Source organism: Mixophyes fleayi, chromosome 5, assembly GCF_038048845.1.
Source record: "Mixophyes fleayi isolate aMixFle1 chromosome 5, aMixFle1.hap1, whole genome shotgun sequence".
In the NCBI taxonomy this organism is placed as follows: Eukaryota; Metazoa; Chordata; class Amphibia; order Anura; family Limnodynastidae; genus Mixophyes; species Mixophyes fleayi.
In genome coordinates, this window is record NC_134406.1 from 95,179,582 (window position 1) to 95,201,490 (window position 21,909).

Below are 21,909 nucleotides of genomic sequence, written 5' to 3' on the forward strand. Positions count from 1 at the left end.
TTAGCAACAAGTTGCACTGACAGTGAGCAGATGTCAGTGCTGAGTTTAAATAGAGCAGGTTAGAGTGACACGCCCTGAGGGTGAGTCATGTGATGCACAGAAAAGCAGAGCAGACAGGGAAAGGAACAAAACCTGGTCAGGATTGTTACAAGCACAGATCTACCTCACTCCAAGTACAATGCCATTGTGAATTCCACCAATTAGCATTGTGCCCTCTCATCATCTTTTAAATGTCTACTAATATCACTGTCTGTAGTTGGCCACTGTCGGCTTAATGAAGAATTTTGTAAGTCTGCCACCGATGGATTTGCTTTCTCAGATTCAATAAAAACAATTATTAACCATACTTTACGGTTCTCTAAATCCTTCACATAGCATAAATCATCAGCCATTATATCTCCATCTAGACATGTATTCTTTGCCAGTGCCACAATCTGTCCTCTTAATTTCTCAGAATGTGGCCTTTCAATTACATTGTCAAGACATGTTTTGGGCAACCATATCTGCATCAATGTGAGTACTATACATACTTACATGTGTGGGAAGGGCCTAAATATTGTCCTATCTGAACTGTCTCCTTGACATATTTCTTACACTTAACTAATATAACATATAAATATTATTTAAATGCATTCCATATTTAAATACATGGGTCTTGGGGACCACTTTCGCTGCAAGTCTCAGGCAGTCCCCTTTACCCTGGTGTTGGATGAAGCTTCCCACGGGGGAATGATTCTTTAGACCTCCCTCCCCATAAATATATATGAGTTCCCTGGTTTGATTCAAAACGGCAGCACTATGGCACAGAGCATTTAAGTAAAACAAGGCAAGGAAAGCCCTGCTCTTGACTACCCATTGTCCATCAAAAAATGTATTGCCTGTGTAGTCTTTGAAGTTCTTTAGTATGGGTGCAGGCCACATTCATTTCTCAGCATCTTCACTTATTTATATAGTGACAAGCTAAGGAAAGCCCTGCTCTTGACTATTGATGAATGCTCAGTGCAACAAAAACTATATTGTCTGCGTAGTCTTTGAAGTTTTTTAGTATGGGTACAGGCCACCTTCGTTTCTCAGCAACTTCATGTATTTATATAGTGGCAAGATAAGGAAAGCCCTGCTTTTGGCTACCGATGAATAGTCTGGCAATGTAATGTATTGTGTGCGCGGTCTTTGAAGACTTTTAGTATGGCTGCAGGCTGCCTTCGTCTCTCAGCATTCTCTTTTTTTTATATAGCAGCATCAAATGAGGTACTCTTTACAACTGGGTATCTGTCACGAATCAAGGCAGGGAATATGGTTCCTAGGTTTGTCATGCAGAAATACAGGTACAGGTAGGGGGACTCAGTGAGCAGAGGTCTTGTAGATTAGTCATACTGAACAGCTGAGCTGAGATTCTGGGAAGGATGGTTACTTTGTGAGTTTATATCCAGAAATAAGCAGCTGAGCTGAGGTACTGGAAAGGATGGTAACTCTGTGAGTTGATATCCAGAAATTAGTAGAGCCGAGTGAGTCATGCAGAGATATAGGAACAGGTAAGAGAGCTCTGTGAGGTGAGAACTGTAGATTAGACACACTGGTGCAGCTGAGCTGAGGTGCTGGAAAGGATGGTAACTCTGTGAGTTGATATTCAGGAATAAGCAGCTGAGTTAGTCATGCAGAGATACAGGAGGCAGGTAAGAGAGCTCTGAGAACTGTAGATTAGACACCCTGGAGCAGCTGAGCTGAGGTGCTGGAAAGGATAGTAACTCTGTGAGTTGATATCAAGGAAAGAGCAGCTGAGTCAGTCATTGCTGGATACAAGAACAGGTAAGCTGGAGCCAGGGTGCCAAGTCTTCACACAGTTAGGGCTGACAAAAAAAGAACAGGCAACTGAGTGTTGGCCCAGGTGCCTTAAATAGTGAGGTGATGACAGGCAGGACGAATGGGAGCAGAGAGGAGGAGTTCTATCTGACTGTACAGATCCGGAATCAAGATGGCCGCGACCATCAGACGAACACGGCGCCCGCCGCTGGCGGGGATTCCAAGATTTGGCGGGTGAGAGTATCGATCCCCTTGTATTGTTGTGATATGTGATAGTATTTACTTGTCTAAATATCTACTGATACTTCTGTCCATCTTATGACCTAATTCTTACTGCCTCTTCACTGTCCATAATGCTTGCTGTCTAATGCTTCAAATTTAGTGTGTGCAGCGTTTCAAAATTTTTATCTCTTGCACCTTCTGCTAAATTTTGTTTGTTGTTTAATTTATACAATGGGCTTGCTTCAGTTGGTGGCAAGGCAGATGTAATTTTTTTTGCAGCCGCTGCAATGTTCTATATGCGGTCGCTGAATGTCGAAAATGCCCCCCAAAAAATCTCACCAGCAAACACCTTTTTTTAATATGAATGTCACTGAATGACCCTTCCAAAATTAACAAGTATTGAAAAATATAAAAATAGTTTTCCCTCCCTTAGGATGTAAGCTCACATGAGCAGGGCCCTCTTCCCTCCTGTCTCCCTACCTGTTCTTCTGCTCCGTGTTTATTGCATTAGCCAGCCTGGAGTTCCTGAAGTATTGGTATTTTTTGTTTATTGTTTTGTACTGTTTCACCCTGTATAGTCTACTGTCTGTACTGTGTACGGCGCTGCGGAAACCTTGTGGCGCCTAATAAATAAAGGATAATAATAATTATAATTACAGTATATAGAGTTTTTCTTGAGTGTGCAGCTGCGTGCTGACCCTCATAAATACCCTTATATAAATATAGATTCACTGAATGACCCTTTCAAAATGGACAGGTATTGAAAAATAGAAAAGATTAGACTGTAGTAATATAAGTGTTGCTGCTGAACCTCAAATACCTTTTTTTTTTTAATATGGATGTCGCTGATTGAGCCTTTTAAAACTGACAAGTATTGAAAAATAGAATAGATTAGAATATAATATATAGCCTTTTTTTAAGGTGTGCAACTGCTGCTGAATCTCACATGCAAACACCCAGTTTTTTTCAAAATAATTGCAGTTGTCTCTGCCCCACACAAGATTACATTCAGTAGAAAAACTTTACATTTTTAAAGAAATAAATTTATTTGTTTTTTTTTAGATTCTGCTGTTAATAGTCAGGCAGCAAAAGCACAGTTTTTCAACAAGAAACAAATAAACTAATTAGTTTAGAATTATATCTAACTAAATCTGTATATACTGCAGTGGCGGAAGTACCTTTGGTGCGACAGGTGCCCTGCACCAGGGCCCATGGTGATAATGGGTCCCACTGCATGCAGAGGGTCGGCGGCCCAGGTTCCCTCCCCCTTGCCTCCCTACACCAAGGTACACAGCTCGCTAGTTCCGCCTCTGATATACTGTCTAGTGCTATTATATAAATGCAATGCATTAACAACAACCAGTAGCCAATAGTCTGTGTAAAGTCTATTTAAGATTGAAATTAAAAGCAATTGATCAGCAAACTATTCTAACTGACTAATCTCTACAGAACTGCTTTACAATAACTGCTGGATTCTATTGCTTTCCTATGTCCCTCGTTCACCCTGAACACTCTTTTCTGAGAAGAGCACCACAGCTAACCTTCTCCCTACACGCTGTCTATTCTAAAAGGGCACTTGAGAAAACAAGGGAGGACTCTAAATATATATACAAAAGATGATGATTCAAAGCTCATTTTTGCAAAAAATATTTCCCAGAAATGACATTTTGCCTCGTTTTGAGAGGCGAATTTGGTGGAAAAAACCGAGCGACAACTCAGTTTAACTCGAATCCCCAACGTCGGATCTTGTTGGATTTCACATATCCCTTGCTGCTCATCTCTACACCCCCTTACTACAATAGCTGAAGCACACACAATAACTTACATGTTTATAAAACTGACAATGAATGTAATATATTATATTATTAACATCTATGCTATACCACCTATGCTAATAAAGTAATCAAAAAATTTAAACTGTTACAATTAGTTTGTTAATTAAGAATACAAAACATTTTAAATGAAGATACATCTTGTGTGCAGTCTTTCTTGAAAATATAAGCTTATTATATAAATGCAGGTCCTGTGGAATTAGAGCAAAATAGGAATTATATTCCTTGGGTTAAACCAGAACCACCATTGCAAGGAGTTTATGTCTGGTAATAGTCATAAATATGTTATTAAATGGTCATCACCACATTTGCCAGACTATTAGGTATCCTCTTCCACATTATCACCCTTTTACAACGACAAGAAAACTGTATTTCTGAAAAGTGATATGCGACATTATTTGGGAAATATGAGATGCAGAACAAGTGCATACTGCTTATTGTTTAGTGCATTGTTGTTTTATGTGGTCCCTTTGTCATACATCTGCTATTCTGCAAAGTTCCATATATTTGTACAGTTTTTCTGCTGCTTTATATCAGTGTGAGCACTGAAATCAGCGTACCAGCTTGCACAGTAGTATGTGCCTTCATCTTCATCTCTTAAATAATCAATGGTCAATTCATATTCATCTCTGTTTTTAGACGTAGAATATCTCTCCACTTTCTTTCTAGAAGGATTACTTCCTGTAGTATAGAGAATTCTCTTCAATCCCTCATTTTTCTTCTGCACATACCAATGAAGGTTGTCTTCTGAATGGACCTTGCATGTTATGCGGGCTGTTAACAGTCCCCCAGTCTTCTTGGTCATAGAATTTGCCATAGGTTCTATTGTGACAGCTGCACCTGGATAACGATTAAGACAAAAAGTTAATGTTCATTTAGCATTCCTTTTTTTTATTTTGTATCTGTAAGTCTTCTCTCTTTGCGGGGTGTTTGGGTGCAGAAATTTGTAATATGTTGTCACAAGTCCTCAATACTGTATTCAATTATATATGTTCACTTGTATTTCTTCTGTAAATGGCACATTTGACTTTTACAGTTTAAAAACATAATGTTGATCATAAACAAATATGTTTTTTGTAATGCTTAGAAAATATTTATATGATTACTTACATGATATAAAAAAAGTGAGGATCAAAAAGTGTAGATACAACATTCCTTTGTCTTGTAAGAAAAATTTCCACTATGAACAGTAAAGTAATAAAAACACTGTAGATGAAAGCTGTATAATAATGACACCACTTCCTCCTTTTTGATGTTGAGCCTATTACTGTAAATACCATTTGCATATTTGTTAAAGGAGAACTATCCCAAATTTAACAAACTGCGTATACACATGAATTATGTTTCATACTGAGGCGTGTTTAAAACTACAATCTTGCTGCATCAGTTTGCTCCTTCCAATATCTTATTCTCAATCTACAGCTTCCTGCTTGCCTTTATTCTCCTCCTTACATCATGAAACTGCCCCTGTCACTTGCAGTCATGTCCTCAATTTACTGTCAAGTACAGGTGGAATCTAGAGCAGACATTTGCTTCAGCTCGTTGTCCCACACCACGGGTGCGGTTTTCATCGACTTTCTTAGGTTCTAATGAAGTGACTAATAACTATACTCAGTTCTGGCCGCCTGATCCCTGTACATTGAATTCAAATTCAATGCTGTTTAGAACGCAATGGTGACATTTTCATGGATACTAAAAATGTAATATAACAAAAATATCAACTTAAAAATACTTACTTCCATTTTAAGGCCATATAACTCTACCATACTTTGCATATAGACATATTATGTATCCGTTAGGTCCAGGAAAACACCCAGACACAGTCAGTGAGTCAAGAGGATTGTGGCAATCATTTTTTTTTAACAGTGGTGTGGCTATGTAAAAAAATTGTAGACAGTGACAGTGAAAGCTTGTAATGAAAGTTGCAACAGGCCAAACTGTTGAATAGTTAACGTGACTACACACAAGTTGATTTACTCTGTCAAGGTGGCCAGTTTAAACTACATTGGACCACAATTGCTGCATAAGGGGCGTTGCACAGAAATTAAAGATGTCCAAGATTGTTTTTGAAATGTGTCCTGATTTCAATCACTTCCAGAGTAAATAGATCTGCACCACCTTACAGGAGTTACATCCACTAACCTCAGAAAGACTGCTTCTTTATCAACCTAGCAACCAAGGAGAAGCAGAAGGTCCTAAAACGGATTAGAGTTGGGTCTAATCTGTAAGTCACAGGGATAGAGAAGCTTCCAAGCAGGTCTTTGAAGAAAGTGATGTTTATTTGCTCACCCTGGTTGAAGCTACCAGAGAGCAGGTCAGATGAAACAAGAAGAACAATTTTCAATACAAAACAGTGCCTTTTATACAGTTTTTAGCTTCACGGGGTAAGCCAGCCCCCTGAAGTCTGAGCTATTTTTAGAATCAGGATGCAATGTGTTTTTAGCAAACATAGATTTACATGCAATGCAAAGCTAACAATGTTTACACTTATTTGTGATATCATAAAACTTGCTGTGATTTCCTGCATCTTGTTTTAGACACAGAGAAAATCTAATAGCAAGTCTAATTTATCCTTCCTGTGCCTTCAGGTGCTGGACCCTCACACATCAAAAGGACTAGTTAACATGAGATTTACATGGGTCCTTTCTTCAGACAGTCTCAGAATACACATTCCCAAAAAAATAAGTACATTTGCAATTATATAAATCAGCACCCTGCACTCTTTTCTTTAGATAAATTTATACCATAAGTTATTTATTAATGATCCAGTCACATTCCTCCCCCCCTTGTCCATGCGGGCGTGACTAGGGGGATCCGACTCTTCCTGCCGAGACAGTCAATCCACATTGCTGTGAGCCTTTCCTTGCTTGTGAATTATGTAAAAGTCATAAATTTGAAGGGCATGGCTCCAGCGCAACAATCTGTCATTTTCCCCTGAGGGGTGTTGTAGCCACTTATGGCTTATGATCAGTCACCACAGTAAAATGTTGTCCATACAAATAAGATTGAAGTTTTTCACTGCCCATACAATGGCCAAACATTCCTTCTCAATTGCGACATAATCCACCTCCCTGTTTAGCAGTTTTATGCTCAAATAGGCCACAGGATGCTCCTGCACATCTGGCCCCACCTGGCTAAGTGCTGCTGCCAGTCCATACTGTGACGCGTCAGTTTGCATAATAAAGTTCTTGTCATAATTGGGTGCCAGCAGTACTGGAGCACGAACCAGAGCTTCCTTTAACAACTGAAATGCCATCTCACAAGCAGGTGCCCAGTCAACTACTTTGGGGAGTTTCTTCTTAGTGAGATTTGTCAGGGGCTTCGCCACAGTACTTAAGTTTGGGACGAAACGTCTGTAGTAGGTCCCTAAGAAGGCAAGTACTTGTCTTTGGGTTGTGGGCCAGGGCCAGTCTTGGATTGCCTCTGCCTTAGCAGGTTCTGGCTTAACCCTACCTCCCCCCACACGATGACCCAGGTACTGCACCTCTGACATCTCCATTTGACACTTGTCTGCTCTGATGGTCAGACCTGCCCACTGAATTTTCTCCAACACTTGCCCTAAATGTTTCAGATGATCGTCTCAGGATTTACTGAAAATGGCAATGTCATCCAAGTATGCCTGAGCAAAGCATTTACACCCTTCCAGCAGGTAATCAACCACATGCAGGAAGGTGGCTGGAACATTCTTCATCCCAAATGGCTTGGACTTAAACTCGAACAGGCCAAATGGGGTGAAGAATACCGACCATTCAAGAGCCTCGGGGACCAGCGTTATCTTTCAATACCCCTTGCTCAAGTCAAAGGAGGTGGAAATATACTTTGCTCCAGCTAACTCGTCTAACAGAGCGTCAATTCGGGGCAAGGGATAGGCATCAGACACTGTCACCTCGTTCAACCGGCGGTAGTTTACGCAAAATTGCATGGTCATGGTCTTGTCCTTCTTGGGAACCAATACAACGGAGGACGCCCATGGACTATGTGATGGCTGGATCACCCCTAGCTCAAGCATCTCTTCTACCTCCTTGTAGAAATTTTTCTTTGCCTCTGATGAGACCCGATAAGCGGGTTGCCTAACTGGCCTATGTTCACTGGTGTCCACATGGGCTTATTACTGAACTTAGTCGCAAAGGGCCTCAAGCTGCTTCCTTTTGCTGGCACTCAATTGCTCATCCCAGCCCACTTCTCCTACACAACCTTCACCTCTGACATCTGTGAGAAGGTCAGGTAGTGGGTCATTTCCTAGTTCCTCATTGGCAAGCAGCAAACCGCTGCTGCTGACTCAACACACTCGTGGTATGCCTTCAACATATTTACGTGGTAGGTCCACTGTCGCCTACTGTCACTATCAAATGACACCACGTAAGTGATGTCACTCAGGCATTTTGAGACCGTGTACGGTCCAGCCCAGGCAGCCTGGAGCTTGTTCTGAAGTGTGAACATCAGAACAAGGACCTTCTGCCCTACCTCAAACACTCTGACATGCGTTTTGCCTGCGCTTCAACTAGGTTAGCCTGCGTGCACCCCATGATATTCTCTAACCGATCTCTGAGCTTCAACACATACTCCACCACAGAGACATCCTGAGTGGGTAGCTCCCCTTCCCTAGACATGCGGAACAGGTCAAGAGGTCCACGGACTCTGTGGCCATAAAGGTTCCCCAATTGTTGGCTAGGACCTGAGGAGAGCACGAGCATTCCAGGCCAGAAAAAGTTCTGTGTCAGGCTCTTCAGTGTTCAGTCTCTTCCCTGTTATCCTGCTGTAGGGATTTCATGGGCAAATTATATCAGTTGCGCGCGAAAGCCCCGTGGTACCACCAGTTGAATTTGTTCCTAGTCTATCCCCATCTACCTTGCTAGCTATATGGTACAACAACCCTTTACACCAGATCACATTCCTCACCTCCATTGCTGGAAGGCTGCTGCCAGGATGGCGCCTCATGCCTTCCAGTGCGGGATCAGAGAGCTGAGCTGCCCTGAACTCTTTCCTGTGGTCTTCAATATCATCTAAGTCAGGATACGCTGCAGGGGGTTCTAGGTTGGGGTTACTAGGGTCAGTCAAAGTGGGGTCAGTCAAAAGGGGGTCACTGTGATCAGCTATACTCACCACTGGAGCTGGCATAGTGCTAGCGACAGAAGCACCCCCACAAGTTCAGGTGGACAAGAGACAACATCCTCTGCATTGCTAGGGGATTGCAGCAGGATCAATAAGATGGGGGCTCACTACAGTTATGGATGCCCCTGAGTCTCTCAGTCCTTCTCCCTGCAGGGGTCCCACTTGGACCAGCTGTAGGTTCCTTCACATGTTTTTGGGGAGTCTTTTGGACACACGGGTGACTCTCTCAGCTGAGTCACCTTCAGACACTCCACACTCTGTTGGGCTGGCAGGGGTGGAAGCAGTCTCTAATGGCTCATCTTCACCAGTTAAGCAAGTCAACCGGGCCCCAGGACTCGGATTAGGGGCACGAGTCTTGGGTGCTGGGGCTGTGGGACAGTCCATACTTAAATTACCCGTTTTCCCGAAGTTGCAGCACTTCCTCTCCAGCCTGTGCTCCGGTGGTCTCTGATAACTCCCAGGGACAGGACAAGGTGAGGGCTGGCAAATGGTATCTGAATGGTTAGGTACCTGCTTTGGGGGTAGAAGAGGTTTTTCCACCTTACTGCACAGTCCTTTTGGGTTGGCTGTTAACTTGGCTCTTCTGCCAGTGTGGCCTCACTGCCACATACAGACCCGCCAACTGGGCGGCCGCTTTTTCCAGGGATGCTGGGCTACGATCCAATACCCACTCCTTCAGCTCTGATGCACACCAGCAGTGAAATTCTTCTCAGCAAATTAAGTCCACTAATTCTTCCCAGGACTTGACGTCAGATCCATTAATCCATCTTATTGCCAAATGCTGCAACTGGTTGGCAAATTCCTCATGGCTAATATGGGTGCTTTTAGCCAAGCCCCAAAACTTCTGCCGGTAGGTCTCCGGGGTAATAATATATCGCTTAAGGAGGGCCAGTTTTACCATGTCGTAGTCCACACAGTCCTCTGGGGCCACTCCGCAATAAGCTTCCACTGCACGACCTTGTAGCGTGGAAACCAGATACTTTACCCACTCCTGTTTCAGCAAGTCATGGAGGCTACAAGACATTTTAAACACCTGCAAATGTCCATCAATATCTCCAACAGTGTCATCAAATTTGGTAAAGTGGAGAGAGCCCAATTTTGGCACAGTAGATGACTGTTCACGGGCCACTGCAGGAAGCCCATCGATTGTCGGACAACTTGATGATAAGCAACCACTCTACCTCAGTTGTTTTGTCTCCCAGGGACCCCAGCATTAATACAGAAAAGTTACCGTCATCACGCTGTTGAACTTGCATCACTGGTTCACTCTGTGGGAGGTGATTGTCGCTGGTAACAGGTGCTGTGTTCTGGAATGTTACTGCAGGTGCCACTAGGTTTGCATTAAAGCCACCTGGGGTTATCCTACTGCCTGCCACCAGAAATCTGTGACAGGATGGACCGCCTTTGCCAGCCTGTCTGTTGTTAACGGCTGGGCTCACTTTGCCACCGTTCCCTTTTGTTATCCCAAATGCACACCCTAACCATATTAGGAGGGGCTTACAAATGCTGCCACCACTGGACTCCTTACCAGCATCCAGTACCGGCTTTCTTCTGGACACTTCTCATGCAGCAGCCATTTTCTAGCACACTAGTCCAGTACTTTGTACTTTGCTTTAGTACGTTATAGAGCCTACTGTGGTATATATGGAGGGACGCTAATTTGTGTATACATACTGTACTTACTATTAAACTTACAGTTAAAACTACTCTATCAAAATTATAATATTTATGAGGTTAATGAATAAATGAATAAAACTACTGTATATTCCTAAAATAATGAATGATTTTTTATTACAGAAATGTAGGCACAAACCTTGTAAATACTGAAAAAGCTATACAGTACTACAGTATAATTGGTTGACATTAAAACGAAATAATATTACTGTATCAAGTCAGTAATTTGAGTTTGCTTTTTAGCAGAAAACATCTTTTGCAATATCAGTGTTTTAAAGAAGCAAGCTGTGATAACTAATACTAGCTCCACAGTTGTTGTGCCTCTGAGTTCTCTGTACAGCGCTGCGGAATTAGTGGCGCTATATAAATAAATGGTAATAATAATAATAATAATAATAATAATAACCAAGACATCACAACCAAAACAAACCTTGTCATGCTTCATGTGCTGTTGGAACATTGGAAAATCCAACACTGTCTTCATTTACAGATTCCTCCTTGTCACTATTTTCATTTGTAACACTTATTTTCAGCAGTCAGCACTCGACCCACTTCTGCAACATATTCTCTGTGAAACCGGGTTCCCCAAGAATATCTTGCAAGTTGGCCAGGTTACTTTCTGTTGAAATGTGATGAGGCCCAGTTATCTCCAAAAAATACTCTCCATTTGCTTGGGCAGACATGAGATTTATTCAAATACATGATTATTTTTTATTCTTTTTTAATGGAATTCCATGCAATGCCAACTTCGTATGCAAGTTCTTTCAAAGTAGGAGCTTTTAAAAACTCAGAAACGTCACTATCTGACAAAATCAATAAGTCAATAACAGTTCACATTTGTAATTCACTTTAAAATAATGAATTATACCTTGATCAAGGGTTGGCTTAATCAAAGTTGCTGTATTTTTCAACTGATTGCTTTCATTTTACCATCTCTGGACACAAGTAAGATAGAAGGTAGGTGTGCTTGGTTGTTGTCTAGAAGCAGCAAAACTTTTGGTTCCAAACATTTATTATTTAAATGATTGTGTACTGAGGATACAAAACTTTCTTGAAACTTCGAAAATATGTTTCCAATCATCTATGCTTTTGAGCTGGTTTTGTAGTCAATTGACAGTTGTTTTAAGCTTCCATTTTTAAAACAATGAGGGCTCTTACTTTTACCAGGGCACAGAGGAAAAAGTTTATGAATGCCCGCTATGTTTACACAAAAAAGTGTTATTCTATCTTCACTAAGTTTCCCTCCTGCTTTGTTTGGGGCAGGGTTTAGGTCAATTGACTTGTTCTGTAACCTCCTATATTATAACATATAATGTTATAATATAGGAGGTTACAGAGCAAGACATGTTTTGTTGCAGCTGCATAGCTGCCCCACACTGTAACTCGTTTATTTTATGACATTTTGTAGTTCCTTGGGAAATTGCAGAAAACTTTGACTATCACAGGATTTAAATTCACCAGAGATAGTTATTTGTCATATTGTTTCGAGCTGTGATAGTTCTTCCAGCAGCGGCAGCTTGATCTCACTCTCAGGGCTGCGTCCCAACAGTTGCTATGACGCCCGGGATATCACTTCCTCCACGTCCCATCCATCTCCTAGGCAACAGCCCGGATGCTGTATGTAGTAGCGCCACATCCCCGCATTAGGCAGCAACTGGGCTTGTGCGCTAGGGACAATTTGAATAATTTTTCATTAGCCCAGAGAGGCACGATATTAATTATCAGCCTCCTGTGGCTGATTACAGGGCTGATGCCCTGACACTTTGATTGGGCCATGTCATTATTTAGCCTCCCTGCCGTTTATAGCGCTCTGTGTGCACATGTATTACTGACCAACTTCACTGTATCTGTGGATACTTGGCTATTCTGTGACCTGATTTTCCTGTTGTGATTTTGGCATGTTTCCTGGACCCTGCTTGAATTCCTGTGCCCTTTTAAGCTTTGCCTATTTTCTGGAATTTCCGTGTTTGCAACTTGCCCTGATGTTTGGCTTGTACTTTGACTTTCCTGCTTGCTACTGAACCACAACTTAGGTCTGTCCCTGGTATCTGACTCCAGTATTCCAGTTTCTGCACCCTGTGCTACGGTTATACTGATAAGCTTCTACTACCATAGAGTTAAGTACTGGCAGGATGTGAGTACCTCCGCACATATTTCGCTCTAAAGGAAAAACAGCTGCTAAAGGTGAAGACCTCGACTAGTCCGGTTCTAGAAGCTCATCAAATAGCTGTGGTCCTAACATATATTTCATGTAATGCCAAATCCACCCATCAAAACAGTGGAACTGTAAAACCAAGTGTACAGGCACCTGTCGACTGTAAAACCAAGGTGCACTCCTTTAAATCAATAAAATCTGTACAGGGAATAAACTCATTTGAGAAAGTTTTACCAGTGCAATTAATGCGATCGCATTCTGGTGCCTGGCTGTCACGGTGACAGCGAGGCTGAAGACATCAGCGCAGAGTAGCAGAGACCAGTGGACTGCAAGACAGCGGGCCCCCAAGTAAGTTTGTGTTGCGCTGTTGTACCGGGCCCCCTGCTGAGCCCGGGCCCGGTACAACAGTACCCCCTGTACCCCCCTGATGGCGGCCCTGACAGCAGGTGCTTTGCACCGGGGTCCTTGGAGATAATGTTACCCGCTGCATGGCAGATGGAGAGGGTTGAGGGTCCCGGTTACCTTCTCCCTGCCTCCCTGCACTGGGGTCCACAGCTCGCTAGTTCCGCCTCTGATACACTGTATAGTACTGATATATATATATATATATATATATATATATATATATATATATATATATATGTATATGCATTAACAACAACCAGTAGCCAATAGTCTGTGTAAAGCCTATTTAAGATTGATTTAAAAGCAATTGATTTTCAAACTATTCTAGCTCACTTATCGCTGCAGAACTGCTTTACAATAATTGAACGATTCTATTGCTTTCCTATGTTCCTTGTTCACCCTGAACGCTATTTTCTGAGCAGAGCACCGCAGCTAAACTCCTCCGTACACTATGTCTATTCTAAAATGGCACTTGAGAATATGAGGGAGGGCTATATATATAAAAGATTATGATCCAAAACTCTTTTTTGCAAGAAATATTTACTGGAAATTATGTTTTGCCTCATTTTGAGATCCGAATTCGGCAAGAGAAACCGAGCCATGACTCAGTCTCATTTGAATCCCCAATGTCAGATATTGTTGGATTTCACATATTCCAAACCGCTCATCTCTACACACCCGTACTACAATAACTGACGCACCCAATACAATATTTGTTTATAAATCTGACAATGAATGTAATGTATTATTTTAACATCAATGCTATGCCACCTATGCTAATAGAGTAATCAAAACCTGATTTTGTATAATATACTTTAATTAGTGTTTTATATTATATATGAGTGTTACAATTAGAATGTTATTTAAGAATATATAGGGCTAGATTTACTAAGCTGCGGGTTTGAAAAAGTGGGTATGTTGCCTATAGCAACCAATCAGATTCTAGCTGTCATTTTGTAGAAAGTACTAAATAAATGAAAGCTAGAATCTGATTGGTTGTTATAGGCAACATACCCACTTTTTCAAACCCGCAGCTTAGTAAATATACCTCATAATATTTTAAATGAAGATACATTTTGTTATGCAGTCTTTCTTGAAAATATAAGCTTATTTTCATACATACTGGTTCTGTGAAAATAGAGAAAAATAGGAATTTTATTCCTTTGGTTAAACCAGAACCACGTTTGCAAGGAGTTTATTCCCGGTAATAGTCAGAAATATGTTATTAGATGGTCATCATCACATTTGCCAGGCTATTATGTACTCACCTTATCACCCTTTTACAATGATAAGCAAACTGTATTACAGAAAATTTATATGCAGCCTTAATTGTGGAAAATATGAGATTAAGAACAGGTGCATGCTGCTTATTGTTTAGTGCACTGTTGTTTGATGTGGTCCCTTTGTCATACATCTGCCATTCTGCAATGTTCCATATATTTGTACAGTTTTTCTGCTGCTTTATATCAGTGTGAGCACTGCTATCATACCAGTACCAGCTTGCACAGTAGTATGTGCCTTCATCTTCATCTCTTAAATAATCAATGGTCAATTCATATTCATCTCTGTTTTTAGACGTAGAATATCTCTCCTCTTTCTTTCTAGGAGGATTGCTTCCTGTAGTATAGAGAATTCTCTTCAATCCCTCATTTTTCTTCTGCACATACCAATGAAGGTTGTCTTCTGAATGGACCTTGCATGTTATGCGGGCTGTTAACAGTCCCCCAGTCTTCTTGGTCATAGAATTTGCCATAGGTTCTATTGTGACAGCTGCACCTGGATAACGATTAAGACAAAAAGTTAATGTTCATTTAGCATTCCTTTTTTTTATTTTGTATCTGTAAGTCTTCTCTCTAACTTAGATTGCGGGGTGTTTGGGTGCAGGAACTTGTATTCTGTTGTCACAAGTCCTCAATACTGTATTCAATATCCACTTGTATTTTTTCTGTAAATTACTCATTTGACTTTTACAGTTTATAAAAAGAATGTTGATCATTAACAAATATGTTGCTGTAATGCTTAGAAAATATTTATATGATTACTTACATGATATAAAGAAAGTGAGGATCAAAAAGTGTAGATACAACATTGCTTTGTCTTGTAAGAAAAATTTCCACTATGAACAGTAAAATAAAAAAACTGCAGATGAAAGCTGTATAATAATGACACCACTTCCTCTATTTTGATGTTGAGCCTATTACTGCAAATACCACATAAACAGCATTTTGCATATTTGTTAAAGGAGAACTATCCCAAATTTAACAAACTGTGTATACACATGAATTATGTTTCATACTGAGGCGTGTTTAAAACTACAATCTTGCTGCATTAGTTTGCTCCTTACAACATCTTATTCTCAATCTACAACTTCCTGCTTGCCTTTATTCTCCTCCTTACATCATGAAACTGCCCCTGTCACTTGCAGTCATGTCCTCAATTTACTGTCAAGTACAGGTGGAATCTAGATCAGACATTTGCTTCAGCTCGTTGTCCCACACCACAGGTTTTCTTTGACTGTCTTAGGTTCTAATGAAGTGACTACTAGCTATGCTCCGTTCTGGCCACCTGATCCCTGTACATTAAATTCAAATTCAATGCTGTTTAGAACGCAATGGTCGTTTTCATGGATACGAAAAATGTAATTTAATTTGAAGAGACCAAAATATCTACTTAAAAATACTTTCAAGGCCATATAACTCTACCATGCTTTCCATATTGACATATTATGTATCCGGTCCAGGAAAACACCCAGACACAGTCAGTGAGTCAAGAAGATTATGGCAACCGTTTTTTTTAACAGTGGTGTGGCTATGTAAAGAAATTGTAGACAGTGACAGTGAAAGCTTGTAATGAAAGTTGCAACAAGCCAAACTGTTGAATAGTTAACGTGACTACACACAAGTTGATTTAATCTGTCAAGGTGGCCAGTTTAAAGTACATTGGACCTCAATTGCTGCATATGGGGCGTTGCACAGAAATGAAAGATGTCCAAGATTGTTTTTGAAATGTGTCCTGATTTCATTCACTTCCAGAGTAAATAGATCTGCTCCACCTTAACTGTTTAGTCTCTCCAATATGTCGATTCACACAAAATAAAAACAAGAGAAATCCTGCACTCTGATAGCATGTATATTGTATAGTGTGCGCTAGTAATTATAAGTGTAGAGTAAAAGTAAAGTAAAATCAATTTTTATTATAAATCCAATAGAAAATAGTTATTGACTGCATACAAATGAATAGATCAAGGTTTGATACTTATGTAATATACATACATTACACCAAACAAAACTGTTTCCTATGTTAAGAAAGTGTAACTTCCAAAATGTCCATAGCAGCCACTCACAGAGGAGAGTACATGTGATTATATAACCTAATGTATCTATTCATAAAAAGACACAATCAAACAGTAAAATGATACAGTTACAATCTTCAACCACACTAGTCTAGCTGCTGCAAAGGAGGTATGAATGCAGATGTGTAATCAGTTCTACGCTGTCAGCAACAAGCAGAGAGTTCTCACAATGTCAGATATATAACTCTTCTGTTTAAATTGAAGCAAACTATCTAACGAAGAGGACTCTTAAGGAAGTCTCTTTATGAAGATCAAAAATAAAAGTTATTTCCACCTCTATTATTGTGTTTTGTGAAGATGAGAGAGCTACATAAATAAGAATGGTGTGAAAATGTTCTCAGTGACAATCACACTCATAGAAGCCAGAAAATTTCTCTATATGTGTCAGGAGCAAATTTGTTCAGTATACACCCAAGGTTAATGGCGCTTAGGAACAGGTCAGATCCCTCTAGGTTTCCAAAAGTGGGTTTATAATCTGTCTAAAGGTATTAGATGCACACTAGAATATAATCAAGGAAAAAAGCTGATACAAATTTTCTTTGATATATATTTGCTGCAGACTTACAATTACGTCAGCTGGGACTGGAGCCTATACTGTATCACTCTTTTAAGAAGTGGTGTATAACGATACTGGTGGCATTATCTGAAGTCCAATAGCCGAGTAGATATCCAGCGAGTAGTCAGACGTTTGCCAGGTCAGTACACAAGTGGGTAATCAGATGTTTGCTGGGTCGGTACACTAGCAGGTAATCTGATGCAAAGAAGTGGAGCTGAGCAAGCAGAATAATCAAGCACATGTCTAATCTAGGAAGTGCCCATTATCGGCCCAAGCAGGAAACAGGAACAAAGATGGTTTCTCCTTGATGGCATTCTGGCCATCTTGGATAAGGGCAAATCTAAGGGCAAGTTACAAATACAGAGACCTCTAGTGGTCGGAGGTGCAAATATCAAAGTAATTCCTAACATGGTGATAAGTGACAGAATATCATGCCGACATATACCGGCCAACTTCGACCACTGTTGAACTTCTACTTCATTCAGTTGAGATTATCTATTTTGAAGCTTCACTTGTCAAGAGATTTTGTATACTGTGCCCCAATTATTCAAACAGTATTATATTCAATTATGTTGTTTCTCTTTTCTTTAAGCCTTATAAACAGTCACCATATTCAGCTACAAAATAGATAATCAATTCATTTGCCACCCCACAGATGCAGAATCATTATTCCTATATAAGATGCTTCACTGTGGGACTTTCTTTGGACTATTATAATTGTCTTCAATTGGTTTGCTTATTTGAGTGCAGAAAAAGATGGTTTGTTGTACTAATATAAAACCATACTGTACATCATACTCATTTGTAAAAAAAAAAATAACTGGTCCTCCTGCTGCTTATGGCAGATACTAAACCCTGTTTTATTGTATTATAATATTGTAACCAATTATTCACAAAAGTAATTAGATCATTAAGAATAAGTGTAATGTATGAGTGATTTTTTTTTTTATTACAGGAGTAATTGAATCTACATTTTATATAGGAACACTAATAAGGCAAGGTACTCATAAATAAGGCTAGGTACACACTGGCCCGATTATTGCACAATAAACCTCCTATCATACAACATCTGACCATTTGGTCAGATATCATGTGAGTGTATATAATGACACGATAATCTAAAGTCGTCCCAAAGTGCCGATCATCATTTCATTTGGTTGGTAGTACTGTTTAATATTTTCCGACCAATCACCTTCCAATCACGTAGTGTGTATGCAGTGCACGCGACTATCGGCCAACAGTGGATCTCAGACGGAAAGTTCACATTCAGCTTGTTGGCTGCTGATCTTATCCCACTGTCTTTATCATGATCTACAGTCTCTGTTAACTGTCTGCGGCTGTCAGTGTCAGTGGAGGCACCAGTGGTACGAACTGCGCCCCCCTCTTTCCCCGGTCCAAGAGACTGCTGTTAATGATGTGGGCTGTGCCACCCTCACTTCCTGGCCATCGCATGTCCTCTTAACCCTCTGTGTAGTTCCCATCCTTTGGGACGGGTGATTGAAAATTTGAATGCAATGCAAAGTACAGTCCTCTGGAGAGCATTAGTACAGGGTTAAGTATGGAGAAGTTATGCACACAGATCCCTGACAACTATAAATGTAGGGGAGGAGAGGGTGACCCAGCTGTGTCCCAGAGCAATGAGCAGTGAAAGTGACAGGTTCAGCCGATAGTTATGACAGATGATGAGCACAGATCTGCAGATAATCGGCTATAGTATGTACACATATATCGGCATGCTAATCGAGCCTTTTTTTTTTGTCTGTCTTTGCTAAATCGTTAATCTTTTCTGTAGTGTGTACCTAGCCTTAGAGATGTGGAATTATGAAACAAAAACAAACAAATAGCAAGCAGTAGGACAATTGTTCAGCACATTTGCAATTGCTTGATAACACTCCAGCCAACACTGGTTCTGATTGTTATGCCCACCAATTACTTAGAGGTCTATACTTTCATTGTTTACTGACTTGCAAATATACACAGCTCATATGGAAGCACTCTCAATTGCACTTTTGGGCCCACCAACCCATTAGTTTGGTCTTTTGCCGACTTTTCATATTGGTTTGCTCAATTGACCTTCATTATGTTGAATTAAATGACAAATTTAATACTGATTTTGTTTCTTAAAAATATTAAATAACTGATGATAGCAAGGGTGCACAGGGCTGTTTCTAACATTTTTATTGATATATTTTAAGCTTATGTTCCCTTTAAGGTGTGAATACAAATAATCTTAGAGATTAGAAGGATTGGCAAAGTCAGAACTTTTTTGGTAATCTTTTTTAGTTGCTCTGACAGAGACAGGTTTGCTATAAATCTTTAAAGTAAAATCTAATCTGCTGTACTGTGTGTACCGTGTTTGTGGAGAGACTAGGATACCATTGACAATAAACAGCATAGATGCACAGTTTGGGACTGTGCATGTACCTCAATATAATAAAATGAAGAACATCCTCAAGCTACAAATATCAGTGACTTGTATAGTTAAAACTCGATGCAAGGCTCTCTGACTTCAAAAATGTACTTTGCTCATTTGTAGCTACTACAGAGGAAATATATGTATATTCATATAGATTTATGTTATCTTTCTCCTGATGGGCTATGAGCACAGACAGGGAGTTGTGTCTGCCACACATTGCCAACTTTCTCTCAGATTTTTGGACCTCTGATTTTTAAGCCCTGTTTTCAATTATAGTATACCAATGCCTTGCAATTAGGACATGCTCCCAGGTTAAAGGAGACAACTTTTTTTAAAAGATTGGGTAGTTCATATTATTGCTCCTAACATTTGACTGGAAAAAGGCATGCATAGAAATGGTTAGTGTCAGCAGCAACACAAATACTGAAGGGCTCAAGCACCCAAAGAACTTGCTCTTATGCCCCAGGCTATTATATTGAAAGAAGTTTATCACACATGAATATGATTTTGTTATTCGGGAAGGCTTGCCACCTAGCAACTGCTAGTGGGTGGTGACTGTCTCCCAAAGAACACGCTGATATGAGAATATGATGTGAAACATAAAATGTCTTTATGTGTTAAAGTTCTAAGTTCAGGGTCATATGATCACCAAAACCAACTGCCATGATTCCTTGTGCTTAGCCTGTCAGATTCTCTATCACCAGGGAATATGGAGGACACTATTTTAGTACTTGATACAAATAATAGCATTTTCTCTCCTATTCCAGCTTCTATGAAAAAATCTAAAGTTGTCAAGGACACATTACCATATGAGGGAAGTAAAACAACATTCCCTGGCATGGTCCATTGTAGGTGTGCATGTGTGCCCTCAAGGGGCTTGTTACATCTGCCTAGTTGTAGCAGCCAGAAAAGAGTCAGCACAGGTTCTCCATTGTCATTTTCTTTCCTTTGGGCCCCAGCCAAGAGGTAATGTTACTCTTTTCAGGAAGTAGATGTTATACATTCCCCCAGTCAGTTGGTGGACAGGTAGTCAGAATTGGCTAGATCATCTGAAAGGGGTAAAATCTGCAACCTACAGATGACCATGGTAGCTCGTACAGGTAGGATTACCACTATCAAATTATTTGACACAAATTGGTCTATAAATCCCAATTCTGATATAACAGATTTTGCTACATGGGCTTTGTGCACCACCACGTACGTTCTCAGAAATCATACCAGTCTGCCAGATATTCCAGATATTAGTAGCGCAAGACAATGGCCCTTGAATTTTGATTATAAGGCCAGGTTCCACGGGTTCTTTTTGCTAAGTTACTTAAAATGTTCCAGTTTCAGATAGCTAATATGGCCTGTCCTTTTTTCATAATGCTTGAGAAGGCGAAACAGGAGGCTTAAACTTACGTCTGTAGGGAAAGCCTAATGACTGTTAAAGTAGCACTGCTTAAGCCCATAAGCAGGGCAGTGTTTATACTTAGTCAATCATTTAAACAGATATCTAATCTTCACAGATCACGCTGGCTATCTGATGAGATGAGCAATCTAGCCCCCAGTTACAACAAGATTTCTAGTTTAAAATATTCTGACCTTTTCGGTGAAGATTTTATTAATGAGGTAAAATTAAGACATAATGCTAAATAATCATTTGCAGATCTAAAGAGATGCAATTTCCACCCAAGGTAACCCTTTCAGAAAGTCCTAACCTGGGACTCCAGAGGTGTTTTCCACTCTGGTTTGGAGGAGCAGCCTATACAGCTTCCACCACCAATTGAGAAGGTAGTACTAACATTATAAACTCTCGGAAAAGAGTATGTAACACATCTTTCCTCACTTTCTCCTCTTCAAAGGAGACTTGTTTAACAGTTTAGCAAGCAATAACTTCAAACAGGTGGGTACTAAGGACAATTCAGCTATGCTTCCCTTTAAAAAGCTATCCATTCCAAAACTGACCAAATCTCAGAAGTTGCAGTCCCTTGCTAAACAAGGCATTACTCTAAGAGAAGATAGAGTTGGCAGAGTGCTCAGTCAAGGGTTTTAGCCAGCCACCTTTTTCACATAAAAATGTCAGACGGCTCTATACAAACAATTCTCATGTAAAAATGCTACATCAATATTTATTCTACAGATGATTGCACATGGAGAGTCTGACAAACATGCCATACCTCTTAGAGAATAATTATTCTTGCATAAAACTAGACCTTTATACACACAGAGAGATCCCTCCGCACTAAAACAATAGTAGTAATAAAGAATTTCAAAATTAAAAGCTCTTGAAAATATTAATCCTATGTTTATTGTTTTTATTCCATATTTATTTTATATCATGTTCATTGATTTTATAGGGTGCTCCCTCAGTAGTATATTTATATACTTAAATTACTTTGAGAG

At 40.1% G+C, this 21,909-nt stretch overlaps 1 protein-coding gene across 2 annotated transcripts in view; it reads right to left on the bottom strand.

Moving 5' to 3' along the window:
- The window catches only part of LOC142158541 (immunoglobulin kappa light chain-like), a 64,807-nt gene extending 49,483 nt beyond the window's left edge, over window positions 1-15,324 (bottom strand). The window contains exons 1-2 of one of the 2 annotated variants that reach the window (XM_075212573.1): window positions 15,247-15,324; window positions 14,697-14,976 (exon numbers count right to left, since the gene is read on the bottom strand). In XM_075212573.1, the coding sequence (XP_075068674.1) occupies window positions 14,697-14,976; window positions 15,247-15,289 (323 nt within the window). In that variant the 5' untranslated portion in view covers window positions 15,290-15,324. Of the gene's footprint in view, window positions 1-4,414; window positions 4,695-4,964; window positions 5,050-14,696; window positions 14,977-15,246 lie in introns of those variants that run through there. The other variant, XM_075212574.1, reaches the window with a different exon arrangement.
- Between the last annotated feature and the right edge of the window lie 6,585 nt (window positions 15,325-21,909).